The sequence below is a fragment of the Elgaria multicarinata genome, chromosome 9 (assembly GCF_023053635.1).
Source record: "Elgaria multicarinata webbii isolate HBS135686 ecotype San Diego chromosome 9, rElgMul1.1.pri, whole genome shotgun sequence".
NCBI lineage: Eukaryota > Metazoa > Chordata > Lepidosauria > Squamata > Anguidae > Elgaria > Elgaria multicarinata.
The window spans coordinates 9,004,958-9,029,296 of NC_086179.1; the positions used below are offsets into that span (position 1 = coordinate 9,004,958).

Genomic DNA, 24,339 nt, shown 5'->3' on the forward strand with positions numbered 1-24,339 from the left:
ACCCACAACCTCCCTAGGTAACTGATTCCATTGTCATACTGCTCTAACAGTCAGGAAGTTTTTCCTGATGTCCAGCTGGAATCTGGCTTCCTTTAACTTGAGCCCATTATTCCGTGTCCTGCACTCTGGGAGGATCGAGAAGAGATCCTGGCCCTCCTCTGTGTGACAACCTTTTAAGTATTTGAAGAGTGCTATCATGTCTCCCCTCAATCTCAATCAGGTCTCCCGAACCTGGTTAGCTGCTGCCCTTTATGGCCACCATTGTGTGTAACACTAAATCTACAAAAATCCAGAGCCCCCATCTTATGTAAAAATGGTGGCTCTCATAGAGGACAGGTGGCTGCTGGGTGAGAGCAGACAAATCTGCTAAGTCCTGGTTGCTTGTACAGCTTTGCTGGTGGGAGCAGTAGCTCGCCATCGTCCGGATTGGACTGATCAGGTCTTTATCCGGATATTTACAGCTTCGTTCTAAAATCGCCCCCTTTTGTTTTGGCATTTGGCTCTGGAACCAAAGCAGTGCACAGAACCAGTCTTGGGCATGTTCAAAGCCCTGCTTCTTTTATCTGACTCATTTCTTTGAAAAATAATAATTAAAAAATATGCCACCTATTTGCCATTGTTGACATCCAGGGGTGATGGTCAAGTTAGTAAGAGCTTAATTAAGTTGAAGATTAAGAACGTAAGAAGTGCCATGCTGGATCAGACCGAGGGTCCATCTAGTCCAGCACTCTGTTCACACGGTGACCAACCAGCTGTCGACCAGGGGCCAACAAACCAGGGCATGGTGCAACAGCACCCTCCCACCCATGTTCCCCAGCAACTGGTGCACATGGGCTTACTGCCTCGGATTGAAACATACTTGTGTGTAGATAATTAAGCAACTATAAAATAAGTTGTTGAAGCACCCCTAAAAGCAACAACTAAACTAGGTGTGTGTGTGGGGGGGTGTTGTGGAAAATGGGCTTAGTCGTGGTAAGTACCTCAGCCTGAACTAAACCATGCCTCTAGAATATTCCGTGACCTCCGTGTACGGGGGCTGTTGAAACGTGTTGGTGAGAAACACGAGCACTTTGTTTCAGCTGCTGAGTTTGAAGCGAGGACCCGTGTGTGGGTTGATTCTGGCCTGTTGTCATGGTGTTGTTAAAACATTTCCATCACAAGCCTTCCAGTTTCTCAGAGCGGAGAGCCAAATTGAGCTCCTACTTTTGTTTTGTTTTTTAAAAATAAATAATCAGCCCTTCTCTCTTCAGTGGAGATTTTGTAGCATGAATCATTTTGATAAGGAAGCACCTGCCTCCCCCCCCGCCTTAAAAACAAAAATTAAGAAAACACCACCCATTAATAATTGCAAACTTGGACAGGGAATAAAAAAGGGGGCTGCACAGTAGTCTTTTCATCCAGCATTGTGAATTTGCCAGCTTGTGAGGTGCAAGGCCAGGCTTCAGCAGATGTACAGGCCTCAGAAGGCCGAGATAGAGTTTTTTTGTTTCCATTAGGGTGACCCTATGAAAAGGAGGACAGGGCTCCTGTATCTTTAACAGTTGCATAGAAAAGGGAATTTCAGCAGATGTCATTTGTATGCATGCAGCACCTGGTGAAATTTCCTCTTCAACTTAACAGTTAAAGCTGCAGGAGCTATACTAGAGTGACCAGATTTAAAAGAGGGCAGGGCTCCTGCAGCTTTAAGTATTGTGATGAAGAGGGGATTTCACCAGGTGCTGCATGCATGCAGATGGCACCTGCTGAAATTCCCTTTTCAATACAACTGTTAAAGATACAGGAGCCCTGTCCTCCTTTTCATGTGGTCACCCTAGTTTCCATGGAAATAGGGCAAGATGAGAGTTGGGCATCATAGGTGGGTTGAGGACAGCAGGCAGAGGTGTCGTCTGGCAAGCACTGAGCAGGAGTTCTTATGTAAGCCAGTGTGGCCTAGTGGTTAGAGGGTTGGATTGGAAGCTGAGAGATCTGGGTTCTAGTTCTCATTCTAGGGTGACCATATGGAAAGGGACAGGGCACCTGTATCTTTAATAGTTGCATAGAAAAGGGAATTTCAGCAGGTGTCATTGGTAAGCATACAGCACCTGGTGAGATTCCCTCTTCATCACAACAGTTAAAGCTGCAGGAGTCCTGCCCTCTTTTGTATCTGGTCACTCTAGCTATACTTCAGCAGCTTGAACGGTTGTGATGAAGAGGGAACTTCACCAGGTGCTGCATGCATACGAATGACACCTGCTGAAATTCCCTTTGCTATGCAACTGTTAAAGATACAGGAGCCCTGTCCTCCTTTTCATATGGTCACCCTATACCCATTTGGACACGAAGCTCACTGGGTGACTTTGGCCCAGTCACTGACTCTCAGCCTAACTTACCTCACAGGGTTGTTGTTGTGAGGCTAACATGGAGAAAAGGACAATGTCAGCAGCCTAGGGTTCCTTGCAAGAGGGAAAAAGGTGGGCTATAAATATAATAACAACAACACTAATAATAACATCACCAGCATTTACATACTGCCTTACCTGCTAAAAAGCCTTCAAAGCAGTGTGAGACAATTTAAAACAATAAAACCATAACACACAAACAGTTTAAACACACACACTTATTAAAGCTTTTAAAGGCCTGTGTACCCTTTCTAAAGGCCAAGAGAAGTGTAGTTTTTGAGACAGCGCATTCCATAGTTTTGGGCAATGCAGGAGAAGGCCTTTTCATGTGTACCTGCCAAATGGGCCTGTGCAGGTAATGTTGCTCTCGATAGGGAGATCTTAATATCTGGGGAGGTTCAAAGCAAGACAGCAGGGCCTAAGCTGTTTAGGTCTTTAAAAGCTAAAACCGACACCTTGACTTGAGCCTGGAAAGCAATTGGCAACCAGTGTAGGTCGTTTGAGACAGGTGCAATGTTGTCCTGATACTGTGCACTGGTTAGCTGCCTAAGCTGCCACATTTTTCACCAGTTGAAACTTCTGGACACTCTTCAGGAGTAGCCCTATGTGGAGCATATGACAGTAGTCTGAAGGTGATGTAACCAAGGCATGGATAACCATAGCCAAGTCAGACTGATTCAGGAAGGGTCACAGCTGGCGCAAGGAGCATAATTATGCAAACATTTCCATTGAAAGGGTTCCCTTGGCAACGAGAAGCCAAAGTGGTTATAGGGGGTTGGCATAAGACTGGGGTGACCTTGGTTGCAATGCCCACTTGGCTGTGAAGCTTTGTGGCAGGGTGGATTCGATTTAAATCAATTTGATTTAAATCATGATTTAAATCACTATTCAGAAAGACTCGAATTAATCATGTGATTTCCCCCCCCCCCAAAAAAGTGCACTCTTTCATTGAATGTTTTGGAAACTTAAAAAATATAAAAAATATATATATAAAAATAAACTTAGCACTTAAGAGGTAAGGTGGTTGATTCTGTGTACATAGATTTGCAAAGGAACAATGGGATTGTGATCTCTGCAGACCCAAATTCACAGTTTTGAGAACTGTAAAACCAAGCACCTGTGATAATATCTTCTAGATAGAAAAAATGCCCAATAATCTTACAGAAACCTCTGGAAAAGCATGACATTGTGAACGGATTAATTCATTCACCCAAAAATTTAAACATTGCATGAATATACAGCCTCATGCTACCTAATTAAAAACTAATCCTTATTTCACGATGAATAAACTTTGAACTATGATGTATCTTAAATAGAAAACTATCTTTAGATAGATTTTTTCTCAAAAAGCATTTTATTTTAAAAAAATCAGATTTAAATAAAAAAATTCAGATTTTTTAATTAGCATTTTATTAAAAAAATCCGATTTAAATTAAAAAATCAGTTTTTTTAATTTACTTTTTTTAAAAACAACAACAACAACATTGATTTTTATCCGCCCTGCTCTGTAGATGTCCCTTTAACGCAGCCTTCCTCAACCTGGGGCGCTCCAGATGTGTTGGACTGCATCTCCCAGAATGCCCCAGCCAGCTGGCTGGGGCATTCTGGGAGTTGTAGTCCAACACATCTGGAGCGCCCCAGGTTGAGGAAGGCTGCTTTAACGGGTCTTTCTGTAAAGTGAGGCTCTGTGGGCTACGCTCTCCACCCACCCGTTCAGCACACATCAGAAGGGGTTCTACATACATGGAGTTCTTCCATGTGAGAAGAAGTCCTGGCCCACTCAAGATCTCTCCCCACCTCCCAGTGTGGTGAAGCTCTGTGAGCACTGAACACATGGGATGGGGTTAGCCCATCCGTTCCCACAATGCCCCTCACTCAGTCTTTGTGTGCATGGGGAGGTAGACTGAAAGCGCCCCCCTCTAGTGTTTAATCAGCCTCATGGAGTGCAATGCTGTTCTGATCTCCTTGTAGGAAGGGTGGAATATAAACAGAATGAATCAATAAATTAAAGTGGCAGGATTGAAGAGCTCCCTTCCCAGATAAAGAACTCCATGCACCTCACCCGGCTGTCTAATATGTGAGCCTGTCTGTGTTGCAATGTCCTTGCATCTCATTGTTCATCAACCCCACTGGCTGTTCCCTTCCCAACCCTTATTATTATTATTATTATTATTATTATTATTATTATTATTATTATTATTTATATAGCACCATTAATGTACATGGTGCTGTACAGAGTAAAACAATAAATAGCAAGACCCTGCCGCATAGGCTTACATTCTAATAAAATCATAATAAAGCAATAAGGAGGGGAAGAGAATGCACCAAACAGGCAGTATAAAAGTCAGAACAATTCAAGTTTTAAAAGCTTTAGGAAAAAGAAAAGTTTTTAGCTGAGCTTTAAAAGCTGCGATTGAACTTGTAGTTCTCAAATGTTCTGGAAGAGCGTTCCAGGCGTAAGGGGCAGCCGAAGAAAATGGACGAAGCCGAGCAAGGGAAGTGGAGACCCTTGGGCGGGTGAGAGACATGGCATTAGAGGAGCGAAGAGCACGAGCGGGGCAATAGTGTGAGATGAGAGAGGAAAGATAGGAAGGAGCTAGACCGTGAAAAGCTTTGTAGGTCAACAGGAGAAGTTTATATTGGATTCTGGAGTGAATTGGAAGCCAATGAAGAGATTTCAGAAGTGGAGTGACATGGTCAGAGCGGCGAGCCAAGAAGATGATCTTAGCAGCAGAGAGGTGAACGGAAACCAATGGACTGATGTGAGAAGAAGGAAGGCTAGTGAGAAGAAGGTTGCAGTAGTCCAACCGAGAAATAACCAATGCATGAACAAGAGATAAAAAATCTCTTTAAATGGAAGTGACTTTCCAGCTTGGCTTTTACGCTTTTTGCAAAGGCGTAGCAAAAATTGCCGTTATCTTGGGTATTTCTGACTTCTGCATTGCTTTCTAACTCCTGCTTGTGTGCGTGCGCGGTTCCACAAAGACTCAAATCAAACAGGGAGCAGAGTTACGAGCATTACTTCTTGCTCAGTGCCTTGGAATCAGCATGGATTAAAAATAATCCCAGTGCTCATGAGAGCTTGGAGCAAAAAACGCACTCCCTTACAAGGCAGTCAAATACCACAACCTGCCGGGCGTGTTGCATGCCCTGCACAGTTGAGGTTTTGAGGCAAGAGGATGGCAGAGAAATGTTTAGAAACAAGCCAGTATCTTGCATTAGGTTGTTGGTGTTGAGCCTTGGAGTAGTTGTTGAAATGTCTCCTGGTTGGACATCCTTGCTTACCCCTTCTTGACACTTTTTAGTGGAAAAACAGTGTCTTGGGAGATGAAGAGTAGTAAGGTAGTAAGATCTGGCCTCCCAAAGGTGGTAGAATGAGGAGGAAGTAAACAGCTGTGTTGCATCACAGCAAAGTTACTGGTTCCATCTCATGTCTTCATCACTGGCCTTATCTTCTCCATCTATTCCCCCGTCTGCCACTGCCAGCATCCATACAGCGCAGTTTGTATGTTCCACGAGGGCTTAGCACAGTCTCCCATCCCATGGAAATCGAGTCATGCCTCTTGTGGCTCATTGACCCCAGAAGCACAAGAGCCCCCAAGCGAGGAATTTCTCTTCATAGCTTTTCCATGCCGCATGTGATGGTTCGGTAGGACAGCCGCCCTCTGGCCCTGGAATGAAAGTGACACCTTTCCATGGTTCTTTCAAGGAATCTTTCAAAGCCCATCTACAGCCAGGTAGCTGGGACTTGTGTTTTGTGTTGTTGTCGTTTATTCGTTCAGTCGCTTCCGACTCTTCGTGACTCTTCGTAACTCTTCATGTTACTCTCGTGTAATTATGCCCAGTTCCAATTCAGTTCAGGATCAGCATGCTCTGGGCAGGGAGGATTAAACTTCCTCCCAGGTTTCCCCCAGAATTCCACTCCCCTGCAGGGTGTGTGAGCATTTTAAAAAAGAAAGAAAACGAAGTCTTATTGGGGGCTTCTCTGAAGTCTACTTAGTGCTAAACAAGCCTTCCTTTCTGTCTTCCCATCCCTTCCAGACATTGCATGTGCGGCCTTTGGGGAAGGATGAACTTTTCTGGCTCACTTGGTCTGTTGAATGTGCAAAACATGCGGTTCCGTTCGGCTTCTATTTCAGCCTCTGCCAGATGCCGTCACGTCTGTTTCCTCTCAACATTACTGAAGGAACAGGATGGGTTTGTTTCTGGCATGGAACAGCCTCCCCACTTTCAAGAGGCGTTCAGTGCCAAAAAAGTGCAAGAACGTGTGCATTGTATATAGAATACAGGCAGCCTTGCTTAAAACCTAGAAATGACCAGATCAATTGGGCAACTAAGGGCTTTGCTAGACCTACCTTGGAATCCGGGCCTGTAGAAGGGCCAGGCCACGCTAGAAGTAGTGCGGCCTGTCGGCCCCGTCTACACGTCAGATGCGACGGGATCTAGGAAAGCCCCATCGCGTCCGCCATTTTCTTTTGTAGTTAAAGGGGTTGCGTGCGCAGGAGCGCACCAGCGCTAAAGGTAGGGATTTTTTTTAAAAAAAATTGGGTTCCCTGCTCCCCTTCCCCCCAATTCCCCCCCCATGCGATCTCCCCTGGCCTCCGATCCCCTCGATTTCCCCTGGCTTCCATTTCCCGATCTCCCGTAGCCCTCCGTTTCCTGCCCCCCGAAGACCTCCGTTTCCTGCCCCCAATCTCCCGTAGCCCTCCGTTTCCCGCTCCCGAAGGCCTCCGTTTCCTGCCCCTGATCTCCCAGGGGAGATCCTGCCCCTGATAGTCCTCCGTTTCCCGCCCCGATCTCCTGTAGCCCTCTGTTTCCTGCCCCCCGAAGGCCTCCGTTTCCCGCCCCCGATCTCCCGTAGCCCTCCGTTTCCTGCCCTGATCTCCTGTAGCCCTCCGTTTCCCGCCCCTCTGAAGGCCTCCGTTTCCCACCCCCGATCTCCCGTAGCCCTCTGTTTCCCGCCCCCCTGAAGGCTTCCGTTTCCCACCCCCAATCTCCTGTAGCCCTCCGTCCCTTAGGCCGCAATCCCCGCCCCCCATGTTCCTTAGGCCGCGATCCCCGCCCCCCATGTCCCTTAGGCCGCGATTCCGCCCCCCAGCCCTGATGGCCGCATCGCTCCTGTGGAGCACTGCAGCTGGTCAGTCGCTTTTCCCAGCTACTCAGGAGTAAATGCGGTAGCCGGGAAAAGCAGCAGACCTGGCTACATGCCTGCAGTCTCGGGCTCAGCCCAAGACCGCAGGAAAAACCGGGCTAAAAGAGGTGCCGGTTACCCCGGTCCCAGAGAGGGTTGACCCCTGCCTGAGCCCGGGATACCCTGTGCATCATCTGGATGCACAGGGACGATCACGGGCCTCGCATCGGGCTAAAGCCTCATCTGGCAAGGCCCTAACATGATTAAGGGGCTGGAGCATCTCCCCTCTGAGGGAAGGTTACATCAACTGGGATTGTTTCAATTGGAAAAAAATGAGGCTAAGGGGAGACATGACAGAGGTGTACAGAATTATGCATGGTGTGGAGAATGTGGACAGGGAGACATTTTTCTCCCTCTCTCAGAATACCCGGGGTCATCCCATGAAGCTGATTGGTGGGAGATCCAGGACAAATAAAAGGAAGTCCTTCTTCACACAGCGCATAGTTAAATTATGGAACTCACTACCACAAGATGTAGTGATGGTCACCAATTTGGATGGCTTTAAAAGGGGGTTGGATAAATTTCTGCATCCTGAAGGCTATCAATGACTACTACCTGAAACATCTCCCAAAACAGGGGCAGTAGGGTTAGACATGACAGGTGTGTTGTGTGTTGTTGCATGGAGTACACCCAGCCATATGGCCATGCTCTGAAGAGGTCTAGGTGCAAAGTACGCATAGCATCATATGTAGTTTCTATTTTCCTCCTGTGTAGCCAAAGGAGGCTGAGGGGGGTGTCTGTGTGTTAACATAATTAATGTTCTGTGCAATTTAAGCCCTCCTCGAGGAAAACACAAGCATCTTGAGCCCTGTGGGATTTTCTCCTTCCTTGGAATAGATCTCCTTGAAGGATCAGCTTAGATCCAAAAATGGCTTGTAGAAAGCAGGACTGTTATTGAGGAAAGACAAATAATAATAATAAAAAACCCACCATGGGCACATAAACAGGCTTACTTATTTTACAGTTATTAATTGCACAGTTCATTTGGATCTTGCCCTATTTATCTTTCCAATAAACACTTCATTTGTAACATTCCCCCCCCCCCAGCCACAAAACCTTTTGCAGATGTCTTAGTTAGTGCCCTAATTTGCGTGATCGTTTATCTCTGGTCCCAGCATCCACATCCTCAGAGACATCTGCCCTTTGCACTGTTGTTATTGTTAATACTGGCCTCCTAGCTCTTGAGCTGTATTGAGGGGCATAAAATTTGCTTTATGTGGTCATAAGCAGTCAGAGATAATTTGGACGTGTGCACCGTGTTTGTCATATCCCAATGGTACTTGGAGGTAGAGAACCAATTGGCAGTAGCAGGTGGGTGGTTACATTTTTTTTTTGACGAAGCATATAATTTACATCCAAGGCTGCATCTGGAAATATTTAGTGGAGTTTGAACAGCTGGGAGACTTTTAAACGCCGCTGTGGTTTCGTTACAGGGATTTTTTTTATTTATTCTTTTGGTGTTTGCTAAGCTTCCCCCCCCCCCCCTCTAAGAGTCATTGCAGACCAGCTGGGGATAGATTATGAGCACAAGAGGAAGCAAAGTTCAAGTACAGAAAGGAAACCATGTATTTGTTCTATCTCCCTGTCTCGTTCGAAGATGGTAGGCGACGTTTTGCGCAAGGCCCTAAAACGCCTCTTGCTCTGCTTTGTGCAAAGTGTGAATGTTATTACAGGATAGCGCTGGAAATGTAGCCTTTATAGGCTAACTGGAGGCGTTCAGCCAAAAGTCTGGCTTGTTTCAAATCAGCCTGTGAATCCTCCTCCGCCTTGGGTCATATGTGTATCTCTTCTATTCCTGGTGTCAGCCGTGGGTTATGGAATTGGCTATTTGCGGCAGCCCAGAGACGGTTAATTTCCTTTGCCATGTTGATTGGTGGGCTGCAGTCATGGGCTGTGCTTTTCCATGTGAATTAGCAGCAGATGGGGCAACCTACAGGTATCTTTTTTGCACATTTTCAAAATGCAAAGAACTGCTGCCCTTGGAAGCTCTTCCATTTCATAAGTTCTAAAGCTGACTGTGGCAAGCAAAGGTACTTTGCGTATTCTCAAGTGGGGTCCCAGTCCGCTTGGGGAACCATGCCCCCTTCCTCTGGCTCCACGCCTGACCAATAATTTCGGGGGTGGTGGTGGTATTTGGTGCAGTTTCTCCCCTCCACTGTAAAAGGCTGAAACGCCTCTCCTAAGGCTGAGTGACTTAGGTCAGTAAGGGCTTTAAATTGCAACGTGCTGTTAATTTTAATTTTTGGCCCTGCCCATTTTGCCATTTCGTCCTGCCCACTGCTGGAATGCAACTCCCAAGAACTTCTCTGAAATTAAATTCAGCCCTGGGCTCAAGAGCATTCCATTATTGTGGGATTGTCAAGCAAAACAAAACCCTTTATCCCTTTAAATGAAAGGGACTTTTCAACTTGGCTTTCATGATTTCTACAGAGGAGTAGCAAAAATTGCCATTTGCTGGGTGTTTCTGACTTCTGCATTGCAGTTTAACTGCTCTTCTCTCTCTCTCTCTCTCTCTCTCTCTCTCTCTCTCTCTCTCTGTGTGTGTGTGTGTGTGTGTGTGTGTGTGTGTGTGTGTGTGTGTGTGTTGGCAGCAATGGTTCTCCAGGGTTTCAGGCAAGATTCCTTTCTAGCCCTACCTGGAGAAGGCCAGGGTTGAACCTGAGACTTTATGCATGCAAATTAAAGCCCACAAGTAGCCTCTTCCTTACAAAAATCTGGAGCTGACTCATGCCTCCCCAGTGCAAGTCTCAACAGCACTGCACCACACCAGCTTCCCAGAGCTTGCTCTTTGGTTGAAGGGTTGACCTACATGAACCGTTGGGTTGCTTCTAAATCTGTTTACGTAACTTTTGGAAAGGTAGTAACCATTTTTGTATCCCCATAAGAAAACATCTGGATGTTTTCTGAATGAGGTTGAAAGTTTCTCTCCGTAAGAAATGAGTTCCGAATGACCTGTCAGCCAGTGATGAAGAATGCTTTCTTCTTCTTGCTTACTCAGTCCTGCTTGCTAGTCATATTTGATTAGCAATGGCTTTGCAGATCTGGTTACACAACGGTGTGAGATAACAGTGGTGCTATCATGAACTAGCATCTCATATCCTCAGACTTGTGGCGCTTCTCAGCTGCTTACTGAGACTGAGCCGGTCCACATTGGGAAAGGTGACTTCTACCTTGAGTACAAAGAAATGCTCAGATGTCTTTGTGTGGTTGTGTCCGCCGACTTGTACAGATGTCTTGAATCCTCATGGGTATTTCAAGGTGGAGGTCAGACAAAGATATTGCAGCTACAGAAAAAATCTTTATACCCAGGCATTTTAGAATCATAGAATCATAGAATAGCAGAGTTGGAAGGGGCCTATAAGGCCATCGAGTCCAACCCCCTGCTCAATGCAGGAATCCACCCTAAAGCATCCCTGACAGATCGTTGTTCAACTGCCTCTTGAAGGTTTCTAGTGTGGGAGAGCCCACAACCTCCCTAGGTAACTGATTCCATTGTCATACTGCTCTAACAGGAAGTTTTTCCTGATGTCCAGCTGGAATCTGGCTTCCTTTAACTTGAGCCCGTTATTCCGTGTCCTGCACTCTGGGAGGATCGAGAAGAGATCCTGGCCCTCCTCTGTGTGACAACCTTTTAAGTATTTGAAGAGTGCTCTCATGTCTCCCCTCAATCTTCTCTTCTCCAGGCTAAACATGCCCAGTTCTTTCAGTCTCTCTTCGTAGGGCTTTGTTCATCCTGGTTGCCCTCCTCTGAACACGCTCCAGCTTGTCTGCGTCTTTCTTGAATTGTGGTGCTCAGAACTGGACGCAATACTCTAGATGAGGCCTAACCAGGGCCGAATAGCGAGGAACCAGTACCTCCCGTGATTTGGAAGCTATACTTCTATTAATGCAGCCCAAGATAGCATTTACCTTTCTTGCAGCCATATCGCACTGTTGGCTCATATTCAGCTTGTGATCTACAACAATTCCAAGATCCTTGTCGTTTGTAGTATTGCTGAGCCAAGTATCCCCCATCTTGTAACTGTGCATTTGATTTCTATTTCCTAAATGTAGAACTTGGCATTTATCCCTATTAAATTTCATCCTGTTGTTTTCAGCCCAGCACTCCAGCCTATCAAGATCAATTTGAAGTTTGTTTCTGTCTTCCAGGGTATTAGCTATCCCACCCAATTTTGTGTCATCTGCAAATTTGATCAGCGTTCCCTGTACCTCCTCGTCCAAATCATTAATAAAGATGTTGAAGAGCACTGGGCCCAGGACTGAGCCCTGCGGCCCCCTACTTGTTACCTCCCCCCAGTTTGAGAAGGTTCTGTTGGTAAGCACTGTTTGAGTCCGATTCTGTAGCCAACTGTGAATCCACCTAATAGTTGTTCCATCTAGCCCACTTTTAGCTAGTTTGTTAATCAGAATATCATGGGGCACTTTATCAAAAGCTTTGCTGAAGTCAAGATATATTACGTTTATTTATTTATTTATTACATTTATATACTGCCCCACAGCTGAAGCTCTCGGGGCGGCTCACAAAAGTTAGGGTTCACAGCATTCCCACAGTCCACAAGGGAGGTTACCCGATCAGATTTATTGGCTTATTTTAGGACCTGGGTCTCGCCTGTGTTTTCAAAGCCCCCTACAGCCGCCATGTGTACAGGTACATCCATGTTCGCAGACACGTTACAATGCCTCACTTGAACTCACAGGAGCAGTGAAATTATGCACCTTACAGGAAGATCCTTACTAAGGAAAGCACACACTATTCAGAAACACTTTAGAAGGAAATATATATATATGCTACCGTATCGAATTCGTTTTTAAATGAATCCAGGGCACAGCAACTTTTATCTCTCCATTTGGCCTTTAGCCTCTGTATTTCCTTCGGTGTGTCTTGCTTTCTATTAGCAGTGTGTGTAACCAGAACTCAGAATGCCATAAGTATCAGCATTATTCTCAGGCGTTCTTCTGGTTTTGAGCAAATTTGGGAGAGGTTATATCCCTCACTTCTGCTTTGCTAAAGATAGCAGTCTTTTTTTTTTTACAACCCTCAAGGGGTTTGGGTTTGGTCCAGAGCTGCTGAAAGGGTCACATCTGTAGGAGCTGTAACCCTCCCAACCCCGAATTATATTTTCCATGAATTATATTGAAGGGTGGCTGTTGTCGACTAGGAGTCCTTATAATTTTATTTGGTCTGTAAATTCCCTGGGCAGAGCGCTACAGTTCTGTAGGCTCCTCTGCAATCATAGGAACATAGGAAGCTGCCTTATACTCAGTCAGACCATGTATCCATCTAGACTAGTATTGTCAACACTGACTGGCAGCACTGGCCCTCCAAGGTTTCAGGTTCGATTCTTTTCCATGCCTACCTGGGGGTTCCAGGGATTGAACCTGGGACCTTCTGCATGTAAAGCCAGTGCGCTACCACTGAGCTATGGCCCCTCCTGACCATTGAACTATGCCCCTTCCCCATAAGAGTATAATACTTATCAGGATGAGATACTTAGGAGATAGCCCTTAGCTTTTGATCAGCAAAAGCTGGAAGAGTTGCACATCTGGCTTCCATGAATCCCCAGAAGTTTGTACTAGACCAACCTTCACCAACCTGGTGCCCTTCAGATGCGTTGGGCTGCAACTCCCATAAATCTCAGCCAGCACAAGCCATTGGTCATGCTGGCTTGGCATTATGGGAGTTGCCGTCCCATACTTCAGGAGACCACCGCGTCGGAGAAGGGGTGAACGGGCTAGCAAGTATTGTGCCTCTTTCTGCAAGCAATAGAAAGTTAACCTATGGCATTCATTGCCAGAAGATAGTGTGATGCCAGCTAGCAGAAGTAACTTAGATGGGTTTGATTAATTTCATGGATATTAGTTCTCTTAATAGCTATTGTCAAAGATGGCAGGAGGTGGTCCCCTTCTGATTATCCGGCTCTGCAGGGAGGTAACAGCTATCGCGAAAACGTCCTACTGTGGGGCTTTCCAGGGCCATACGGTTGGCCATGATCAGAACTTGCGTGATGCCTGAGATCTGTGATGTTGAACCTGCTTCAACCCAAGAGTTGAATCCAACTTTGGTGAAGATCTCAGGGGCCTCAACCTCCTGCAATGAGCAGGGGGTTGGACTCGATGGCCTTGTAGGCCCCTTCCAACTCTACTATTCTATGATTCTAGCGCTAGGCAAAGCCAAAGACAAAATGGGGAGCCAAAGGTGAGGGATACTGGCTAGGCCAAAATACCAAAGATCCCAGCATACACCTCTTTCTGCCAGCTGCTAAGCACTTGGAGAGGCAGTTCAACATTTTGAAATAGGGGGTGGGGGGAATGTGTGCAAAATCCAGGAAACCATCGAATGATTAATGGTTGTGGGGAAGGGGCCAGGAGAAGGGCGTGTAGCTATCTGAAGGATCCCAGCGGGGCGGATTTGCTTGCAGGGCCAAGGTTCCACACCTCTGCCCTAAATCCTCGACACCCTTGCCCTGGATGGAGTGTGGCCATTCTAACCTGTGCCCCATATCCACTGAGGTGCTGACAGTGCTAGGAATTATTTTTGATAGAATGCTTCCTCCCTTCAACTTCCATCTGCCCATTCTGGGAATCCATTGCAGATCATGAGCGAAGTAGAAAGTGTTGGTTATCACCTTTAAAGCCCTACATGGTTTGGGTCCAGGCTACCTGCGGGATCGCCTTCTCCCGTACAATCCGCCCTGCACACTCGGGTCCTCTGGGAAGAATCTACTTCAGTCAGCCAAAATTAGGCAGACAACCGTTACCCAGAGGACCTTCTCTTCTGCTGCTCCCAGACTTTGGAATGGCCTGTCGGGAGAGATTTGTTGGCTTAATACTCTTTCTGAGTTTAAGACAGCCATAAAGACTAGTCTCTTCCGGCAGGCCCATTCAGTGGAATTTTAGGATGCTTTTAGTATGTTTTTAGTATGTTTTTAGGAAGTTTTAATAATGTATACTGTGTTTGAATAATATTTTATGTATTTTATACTTGCTGTTGTTCCCTGCCTCGATCAAAATAGAGAGGCGGGTAAGAAATAAATTTTATTATTATTATTATCATCCTCATCATCTTTCTGCATAGCAAAGGAACCAACATCTCCAAATGTCTTTCAGGTGTGCGTCACCATAAAGAAGACAATGTTTGGTAGCCGGGAGGCTTGGGGGATGGCCGCCAAGTCCCTCTTGGCTGGCAGTTCCACTGACTCTTTTTATCATAGACCCGAGAACATGGTGGGATTCCTTCCTTCCTTGCTCTCTTCCAGGTGATCCTCCACAGGCAGCTGCTTGGATTGGCCAGTGTATCCTCTATTTGCTAATAATGATCTTCGAGAAAACCACAGTTGGTCTTGTCTTGCTCATTCCTGGTTGGACCAAGGTAAGATTGATGCATGGATCTAGTGCATTTGGTTCCCACATAATTTCCCATGTTTTTCGTAAAATCAAACGGCAGAGTCCTTCTGGGATTGCATTGCTTCAGCCTGCAGGTGAGGCTGTCACATATTTGCAAACAGCTTGTATATAGAAAATGCATCAGGAAGAGGTGTGGGATAGTACCTTTTGCTCAGATTCCATTTTTTTCTACATGCAGGTTGACGGGGGAGAGCATTCAAAATAGCGACCTCCGTACCTTCAATGGAAGGCTTTTGCTACATGATTTTGCTGTATCTTAGCTCTCAAGAAACAGGGTTTTGGGGTTTTTTTGCAATGGTTTCTTAGGACAGGTAACGTGCAAATTAGCGACACCTTCCTCTGACTAACGTTATTATTTATTTATTTTATTATTATTTATTGCATTTATACCCCACCTTAATACTCATCCTCCTCCACTCCATTTTATCCTCACAACATCCCTGTGAGGTAGATTGGGCTGAGAGTCTGTGACTGGCCCAAAGTCACCCAGTGAGCTTCCATGGCCGAGTGGGGACTAGAACTCGGATCTCCTGACTCCAAATCTAACATTTTAGCCACTACACCACACTGGCTCTTCTGCAGGATGTCTGAAATCCTGAGTTGGTTTTTGAATTCTGGATTTGCTTGTGAGGCAGGAAGAGCTTACACGTTTTATTTCCTTATTAGGAAAATGAATCACCAGGCAAATAATCCCCACAGGTCTCCCTGATGACTTGTTCTTATAAATGCATTCGCAAGTGGCTGTGGTGGAGTTAGGTAATTTTTAGACTCTAGACTTCATAATCTTATGGGGCGGGATGCTCTCTAGATAGTAGTGAGTATTATTGCACTTACTTCAGAATCTAGTAAGCCACTGCATCTGCACTTGCTCATTCTTCAGAGTGGAGCTCTAAACATCTGCCCCGATGTCCTTCCCTGATGGCACCATTGCATGCATGGGCATTCTTACAATTTGAAGGTCATCACAAAGCGTAATGAATGATGTACAATTTGGATCCTGGAACCAGCAACTTTGCACGGAGCCAGACATAACATTTGCCAATTTAGCAGGACCACTTCGCAAGTTACCCTCAATTTGTTCCAAATGTACCTTTTCCTCTCCAAGTACCAAGTGTTAGGTAAGCAGGGAACTGAGCTATACAAGTTTACAGCAAAATTGACCACAGAAGGGGCTTATTGGCTAACACCAGGGACGTCGCAATAAATAAATAAATAAATAAATAAATAAAATCCCTGGACCGTTTTTTTGAAAATGTTCTTAAAAGGTGTACTTTTCCCCCTATAAGGCAAGATGTAAATGTATAAATGTACGAATGCACACTTGGCATTTCTAAAACATCTGTAGAAAAAAACCAGGAGAGGGCAGACACCTGAAGCCTGACAGGAGGTGCAACACTGGTGGTTCTGTTTGCTGACATGTACATGTGTGATTCTGGCATCCCCAGATATGTTGGACTGCAACTCCCATAATTCCCAGATGGCGTGGCTCCAGGAGTCCCTGAAGCACTAGGGGGAAGGTGAATCTTGTAATTCAGGGATGGGTTGCTTGTGGCCCTGCAGATGTTCTGGCCTACAATTCCCATCAGTCATAGGGCACTTGATCTTCATGACAAAGATCTCAGGTTTGATCCTCAGCAGGTCCAGGTATGGTTGGAAAAGACACCTGCCTGAATACTCCCAGAGTGCAGGATACGGAATAACGGGCTCATTAAAGGAAGCCAGATTCCAGCTGGACTTCAGGAAAAACTTCCTGTCTGTTAGAGCAGTGCGACAATGGAATCAGTTACCTAGGGAGTTGTGGGCTGTCCCACACTAGAGGCCTTCAAGAGGCAGCTGGACAACCATCTGTCAGGGATGCTTTAGGGTGGATTCCTGCATTGAGCAGGGGGTTGGACTTGATGACCTTGTAGGCCCCTTCCAACTCTGCTGTTCTATGATTCTATGATTCTACTGTAGATCCATTGCGGCCAGTCAGTGTTGACAAGACTAGGTGAGATAGACCTAGGCCTCAGCTAGTCCTAGTGCGACGGAAGGGTGAAGAACCTGTGATATTTTTATCACGGGATCTCCCCCTCTGTTCACACGCGGCATGCGATGACCTCAGAGGGAGAGGCGTCGCGCCCGCCATTTTGTTTGTTTTTTCTTAAAGGAGAAGATGTGCACTAACGCTCATGAGCAAAAGCTAAGGGTTTTGTTTTTTTTTAAAAAAAAACCACAACATTCCCCTGCTCCCCCCACTCCACCCCTGATGGGCGCAGGTCCCGGCTCCTCGTGAGGAACTGCGAGAAACCGCGATGCCCGGCCATACGTTCCGCGGTCTCAGGCTCAGCCCGAAACCGTAGAAAAAATGGGCCTAAAGTGGAGGGCGAGATCCTGGGACAAGGGAGGGATCATTCCTCCCTGATCCCGGGATCCCCTGTGCATCATGTGGATGCACATGGAAGATCCCAGGGATCGCCCTGGGATAACGCCCCATCTAGCTAGGGCCCAAGGGTCTGATTCAGTATAAGGTCTGATTCAGTATAAGGGTCTGATTCAGTATATATTCAGTATATATTCGGAATAACGGGCTCAAGTTAAAGGAAGCCAGATTCCGGCTGGACATCAGGAAAAACTTCCTGACTGTTAGAGCAGTGCGACAATGGAATCAGCTACCTAGGGAGGTTGTGGGCTCTCCCACACTAGAGGCCTTCAAGAGGCAGCTGGACAACCATCTGTCGGGGATGCTTTAGGGTGGATTCCTGCATTGAGCAGGGGGTTGGACTCGATGGCCTTGTAGGCCCCTTCCAACTCTGCTATTCTATGATTCTATGATTCTATGAAGGCAGCCTCCTATCTTCTTATGCCCTAAACAGCACTGCCGATAGTGAGAGGTGACGGGAGTTGGAGGCCAAAATACCTGGATGGCCGCGTGTTGCCCACCCATATTGGAACTGGTTGGATTTCCTTCCCTATCCCAAGGATTGCGAGAACAGCAAAATAGCCAAGGAATAAGTTACGGCAGTGGCATCTCAGGCAAGGTAGAAGGTGCAAAAAGGAACTTCTTCTCCACCTATTATCCACACACAGTTACATTCTGCACCTTTCTCGGTGCAACTTAGGCTTAGCGTTCCAGCAGCCTCACAGTATCCCTCACCTGGACAGCGAGGCAGCAATAGGTCTGCCTGCTTCCCTGGCGGCAGAATTAAGAAGAGGTTGTGCTTGCAGCTGAAGCCGAAAGGCAGCTGTAAGCGCTGGCATCTCTCCCTGCCTGTAGAAAGGGTCACTGTAGTTCCCGTTTAAGTCTGCTCTCCATAAAAGCTGTGCGTCGTCTTCTTTTTCCAGCTTCAGGAGAATCTTCTGGACTACATCCCTGATCCTCAGCTGGAGCTGGTACTGGTGATGCTTGTGGTGCCCTTTGTAGTCAACGTGAGTAAATTATTATTATTATTATTATTATTTATTTATTTATTTATTTATTTATTTATATAGCACCATCAATGTACATGGTGCTGTACAGAGTAAAACAGTAAATAGCAAGACTCTGCTGCATAGGCTTACAATCTAATAAAATCATAGTAAAACAATTAGGAGGGGAAGAGAATGCCAACAGGCACAGGGTAGGGTAAGCAGGCACAGGGTAGGGTAAAACTAACAGTGTAAAGTCCGCACAACATCAAGTTTTAAAAGCTTTAGGAAAAAGAATAGTTTTTAGTTGAGCTTTAAAAGCTGCGATTGAACTTGTAGTTCTCAAATGTTCTGGAAGAGCGTTCCAGGCGTAAGGGGCAGCAGAAGAAAATGGACGGAGCCGAGCAAGGGAAGTAGAGGCCCTTGGGCAGGCGAGAAACATGGCATCAGAGGAGCGAAGAGCACGAGCGGGGCAATAGTGTGAGATGAGAGAGGAGAGATGGGAAGGAGCTAGACCGTGAAAAGCTTTGAAGGTCAACAGGAGAAGTTTATATTGGATTCTGAAGTGAATTGGAAGCCAATGAAGAGATTTCAGAAGCGGAGTAACATGGTCAGAGCGGCGAGCCAAGAAGATGATCTTTGCGGCAGAGTGGTGAACAGAAACCAACGGACTGATGTGAGAAGAAGGAAGGCCAGAGAGAAGAAGGTTGCAGTAGTCCAACCGTGAAATAACCAGCGCAAAGAGGTTGGAAGGACATGAGAGTTTCTGGCCATTCAGAGTCTGGGATGTGGAAGCCCCTCTTAGACTTTCACTCCACTACCAAAATTGCAAAGGTGGAACCAGTGACCTAGGGAGGTTGTGGGCTCTCCCACACCAGAGGCATTCAAGAGGCAGCTGGGCAGCCATCTGTCAGGGATGCTTTAAGGTGGATTCCTGCATTGAGCAGGGGGTTGGTCTTAATGACCTTATAGGCCCCTTCCAACTGTACTATTCTATGATTCTATGAAAAAGATCTTGGCCCTTGGACATTCGCTGCATTCGTAGAATCATAGAATAGTGGAGTTGGAAGGGGCCTACAAGGCCATCAAGTCCAACGCCCTGCTCAATACAGAAATCCACCTTGATGGAGGGCACATGATAGGGGTCTGAGGAAGGGGAGTATATTGTGGGGTGGGTGGGGGAGAAAACACCCCAAGTGATACAGTGCCACGCCATGGTGGTAGACGGTTTCTGGTAGCTGTTTAGCGGATGATGTCTTCTGATGACATTTGAGATTTGTGCCACTTCTGTGACTGATGAGGCGCCTGAAGAGTGAGCCCCAGGTGGATCTAGGAAGAAACGCTGTTTAAGGTCCACCCCAGAGGAGGAAGAACAACCTGGGGAGACTGGCAGAAAGCCAACACATGCCCCCAAATCCAGGAATCTCTTTGCAGGCGAGAGTGCAGATCAGAAAGCAGAATTCTGAAACTCAACAAGCAGGGGGTGCGAATATAGACATCACATGCCTGCAGAAATTGAGGGGGTGTATAAGGCAATGACTAGGTAGTGTTCAAGGTCTCAGCTTAAGTTGCTAGCTCCCCACTTCCTTTGTATATTTGCCAATGTAAATTTATAAAATGTTTTTGCAGTGGGATGTTTATAATGTCCTAGTGAAATAACAGGAAACCTGCTCCTACATCCCAGGTTGCTCTGTCAAATGACAAATCCTGTGTGTGTGTGTGTGTGTGTTTTAAAGGAAGCAGAGCGTCAATGGGAAATCTTTTAATCATCTGTTAAAAAGATTTAAACCCTGGCACACAACAATAGGAAGTGATCAGGTGGGGCATGGCACAGGGAAATTTAACACACAATGTTACTGTGTAAATTCATGGGTGCAGGTATGGGGGAAGCAGAGGTGTACATACCTTTTTGGAGGAATGGCAAAAAGTTACTTGTTTATTAAAATAAACTGCAAGAGAATGTATGATCAAAGCTATGGTTGATGTCCCCAAATATCCACACATTGTAAAATTAGAAAAAAATACGTTAGCATATATATTTTACTATCAAATTTATATTCTGCCTTTCCTCTAAGCCCAAGGTACTGGCCATTGTTCTCTCAGTGTATAGTTAAATCCGTGCATAGTTAAATTATGGAACTCACTACCACAAGACGTAGTGATGGCCACCAATTTGGACGGGTTGGATAAATTCCTGGAGGTGAAGGCTATCCATGGCTACTAGCTATCTCCAGTATCCAAGGAAGTAAGCCTGTGGGCACCAGTTGCTGGGGAACATGGGTAGGAGGGTGTTGTTGCACCATGTCCTGCTTTGTTGTTCTCTGGCCAACGGCTGGTTGGCCACTGTGTGAACAGAGTGCTGGACTAGATGGACCCTCAGTCTGATCCAGCATGGCATGTCTTAAGTTCTCATGTTCTCATATTTTATCTTCACAACAGCCCTGTAAGGTAGGTTAGGCAGAGAGGTAGTGTTTGGACAGGATCACAAAGTGACCTTCATGGCTGAGTAGGGACCCGAATCTGGGTTTTTTTCCAGTCTAGGGCCAACTCTATTAAGAACACAAGAACTGCTTGATAGATCAGATCAAAGGTCAATCTAGTTCAGGAGTGTTGAGCGTGGCTTGTCTGAGACCCACAGTGAATTTGGCCCATCGTCCTGCTCTAGTATCCCATTTTTCACCATGGCCAACCAGATGTTTCTGGGAAAGCACAACCCCTCAAGGCAACATCCCCCACTGTTGTTCTCCAGCAAACAGCATTCGTGGGCATGGAATTTAGCTAGTATGGCTAATAGCCAGACAAATTCACAGAGGGTGAGTCTAATTCCCTTTTAAAACCAGTGGCCATCACAGGACCAGCTCAAGGTGTTTTGTTGCCTGAGGCAAAGGACACCATGGTGCCCCCTCCCCTACCACGAACCACAGCTAAATGGACTTGCAGTTGAATCTTTCTTCAACACTGGCAAGGGGATACCATCTTCCATCACACCTGAAGGAAGCAGGCTAGCTTAGGGGGTGCAGGGCAGGCTGCAATACCCACAGCTCTCCCCTCTATCATCTGCCGCCTCCCAGCATCTGCTGCCTAAGTCAACTGCCTCACTCTGCCTAATGGTAGGGCCAGTCCTGGGCCATCGCCACATACGACGGCAACAAACTCCGTCCGTGAATTATGTATCGTAAGAAGAAGATTCCGTTTATTTTAATTTCTGGAACTGCTTTAATCAGGCAGTCAATCGGCATCTCCAGATCACAGTTTTTGCAGAAGTTTTCTTTTTGACCGAAACTCAGTTTTAACTCTGCACTTGGTATTTGCCCGGACATTACGGCTAGAGGAAACCTAACAAGAAATGATTGTCCCCTGGTTTTTCATATGCCATGGTATGTGTCTGATGTCAAAGTCACTGGGCAAGGGAGGTTTCAGTTTAATTGCTGAAAAGGAAACACAGCATGGCTTTGTTTCTGATAAGTCGGTCACAACCTTTAGTAGATGGGTTCCTTGAAGTTTTGCCAGGGAGGCATGAATAGATAGGCAATGTTGACTTCTGAATTACGATGCTGGGTCTCCTTCCCTCTCTCCCTTTTTCTCTTTTATGCTATTCTGGTGAGACATGGAATCTATTTGGGGGTGGGGGGAGGAATAAGGATTTTTTTTAACACTGAAATGCACTGAATTGTCCTATTAATGAACATAAGAGGAGCTGTGCTGGATCAGACCAAAGACTTATCTAATCCAACATTCTGTTCCCATAATGTCCTACTAGAAGCTTACGAGAAGGTTACAAACATGACATGAGCCTGACAGCACCCTCCTGCACATATGCCCCAGCTTACTGCCCCTGATACAGGAGGTAATATTTAACCATCATGACTAGTAGCTATTGATCCTCCCAGAGGGCAGGACATGGAATAACGGGCTTAAGTTACAGGAAGCCAGATTCCGGCTGGACATCAGGAAAAACTTCCTGACTGTTAGAGCAGTACGACAATGGAATCAGTTACCCAGGGAGGTTGTGGGCTCTCCCACACTAGAGGCCTTCAAGAGGCAGCTGGACAGCCATCTGTCAAGGATGCTTTAGGGTGGATTCTACATTGAGCAGGGGGTTGGACTCGATGGCCTTATAAGGCCCCTTCCAACTCTACTATTCTATGATCTATGATAGTCTTATCCTCCAGGAATTTGTCTAGTCTCCTTGATGGCAGCTCCACATCATCTAGTAGGACATTCCATCGTTTAACTATGTGCTGTGTGAAGTTCTTCCCTTTTCTCCCCCGAAACTCCCACCTTTCAGCCTGTGATCATGATGTCAGCAAAATCTACCAGAACCTTTTGCTAGGACACTCTGATGTCTCATCCTAGAGTTGGATAGCGAACGTTTGCTCTTCTACCTCCCAAGTATGAATATTCCACCCTTTTTCTCCTTTTAAGGCTGTTATGTTCTGGGTGGTAGACAGCTTGATCATGAAGAAGCACAAGCAGAAGGAAGTCCTTGAAATCAGTGGCGTGATGGAGAACCCACAGGCTGCAAAGGATGAGGAGTACCAGGTAGGAGCACAAAGGCGTTGCTTCTGTCTTATCAAGAAGCTAGTCCTTGACGCTGTTAGTTGGGTACCACCATGGATGTAATGACCCGAGTTTCAATCAAAGCTGCCACTTGCTTTATTGCTGACATTCTGATGAATAATTCTCCTTGTCTGGCTACCTCCCCAGTCAGCAACTAACTTTAGCGGGCCTATGTTTTGGTTTAAAGATAGTGCTGGGTTAAAATAGCCCCACCCCACCTCAGTTCACCATCCTATTCGCAGGTGTTGAAACTATGGAAGGGTTCGCTAACATTCCTGAAAGTTTGGAGTCTTGCCTTGCCTAGTTTGGCAGCAGCGCTGGCAGTTCCTTTTTATTTTTTTGCAGCATCCTCTCTAGCGGCTGCAGCAGCAGAGTTATTGGCTATCATTTTCTTCCCCTTCCTATCAATTATTCTTGATAGATTCAGACAACGTGTTTCTCAACATTAGTTTTAGAACTCCGTTGAGAGCACCACCGTTGAGAAATGTGTTGTCTGGCGGGAAAACACCACGCAACGGTGAAGGGTGTTTTTTTTAAAAAAAACATACCATGCAGAATATCCACGCTGTACAGAGGAGAGTTCCTGCACAACCATTGTGTTTTGTGTTGCGTGGCGGGCTCCGTGGAGTTTTCCGTTGCGTTGAGTTGCGTTGAGTTGACTTTTCCCACTGGCTACAGAGTTCCCTGGCAAGAGCGACAAAAGGAGCAAGTGCCGCTCTAGGAGTGCCACCGGAATTGTTTGTTTGTTGTTTTGCAGGAATGGCTGATGGGGTACCATTGGGAGGGCTGGGGGAGGAGAGAGGGCAGAGGAACTGTCAATCAAACGTCACGATGGATTTTACACAACTCCACTGTAGCCCACAGTCACACAACGGTGAAGTAAGAACATGTTGTGTGGGGGAGCATCCCCTAAAAACTCAACCGTTTTCACACTGCATTGACTAAGGCATTGTCTGAACTCAGCCATAGACTTCTTGGGGGGAATATAGCAGCTATAATAGAAAACTGCCATTTCTTCTTCTTCTTCTTCTTCTTCTTCTTCTGGAAGACTGCTCACAAACCATCCCCCTGTCATTTTACTTATTTATTAGGTGTATATTCTGCTAAAAAGAAGTGCTCAATATTTTATTTATTTATTTATTTGCAATACTTGTCTACCGCTCCACATCCAAAGATTTCAGAGCTGTGAACAGCAGAATAAAAACACCACGTTAAAATAATTTACTAATTTATTTTATTTATTTATTTATTTATTTATTACATTTTTATACTGCCCAATAGCCAAAGCTCTCTGGGCGGTTCACAAAAATTAAAACCATAATAAAACAACCAACAGTCTAAAAACACAAAACACAACTAACTCCACCCCCGAGTTCTGATAAAGCAGAGTTTTTATTAAATCATGGATAGTCACCGAAG

At 46.0% G+C, this 24,339-nt stretch overlaps 1 protein-coding gene across 1 annotated transcript in view; it reads left to right on the forward strand.

Moving 5' to 3' along the window:
* LOC134403969 (store-operated calcium entry regulator STIMATE-like) overlaps window positions 1–24,339 on the forward strand; it is a 51,050-nt gene that overhangs the window by 16,369 nt on the left and 10,342 nt on the right. The window contains exons 6-8 of the mRNA XM_063134515.1: window positions 14,826–14,938; window positions 18,298–18,381; window positions 22,786–22,902. Of these exons, the coding sequence (XP_062990585.1) occupies window positions 14,826–14,938; window positions 18,298–18,381; window positions 22,786–22,902 (314 nt within the window). The remainder of the gene's footprint in view (window positions 1–14,825; window positions 14,939–18,297; window positions 18,382–22,785; window positions 22,903–24,339) is intronic.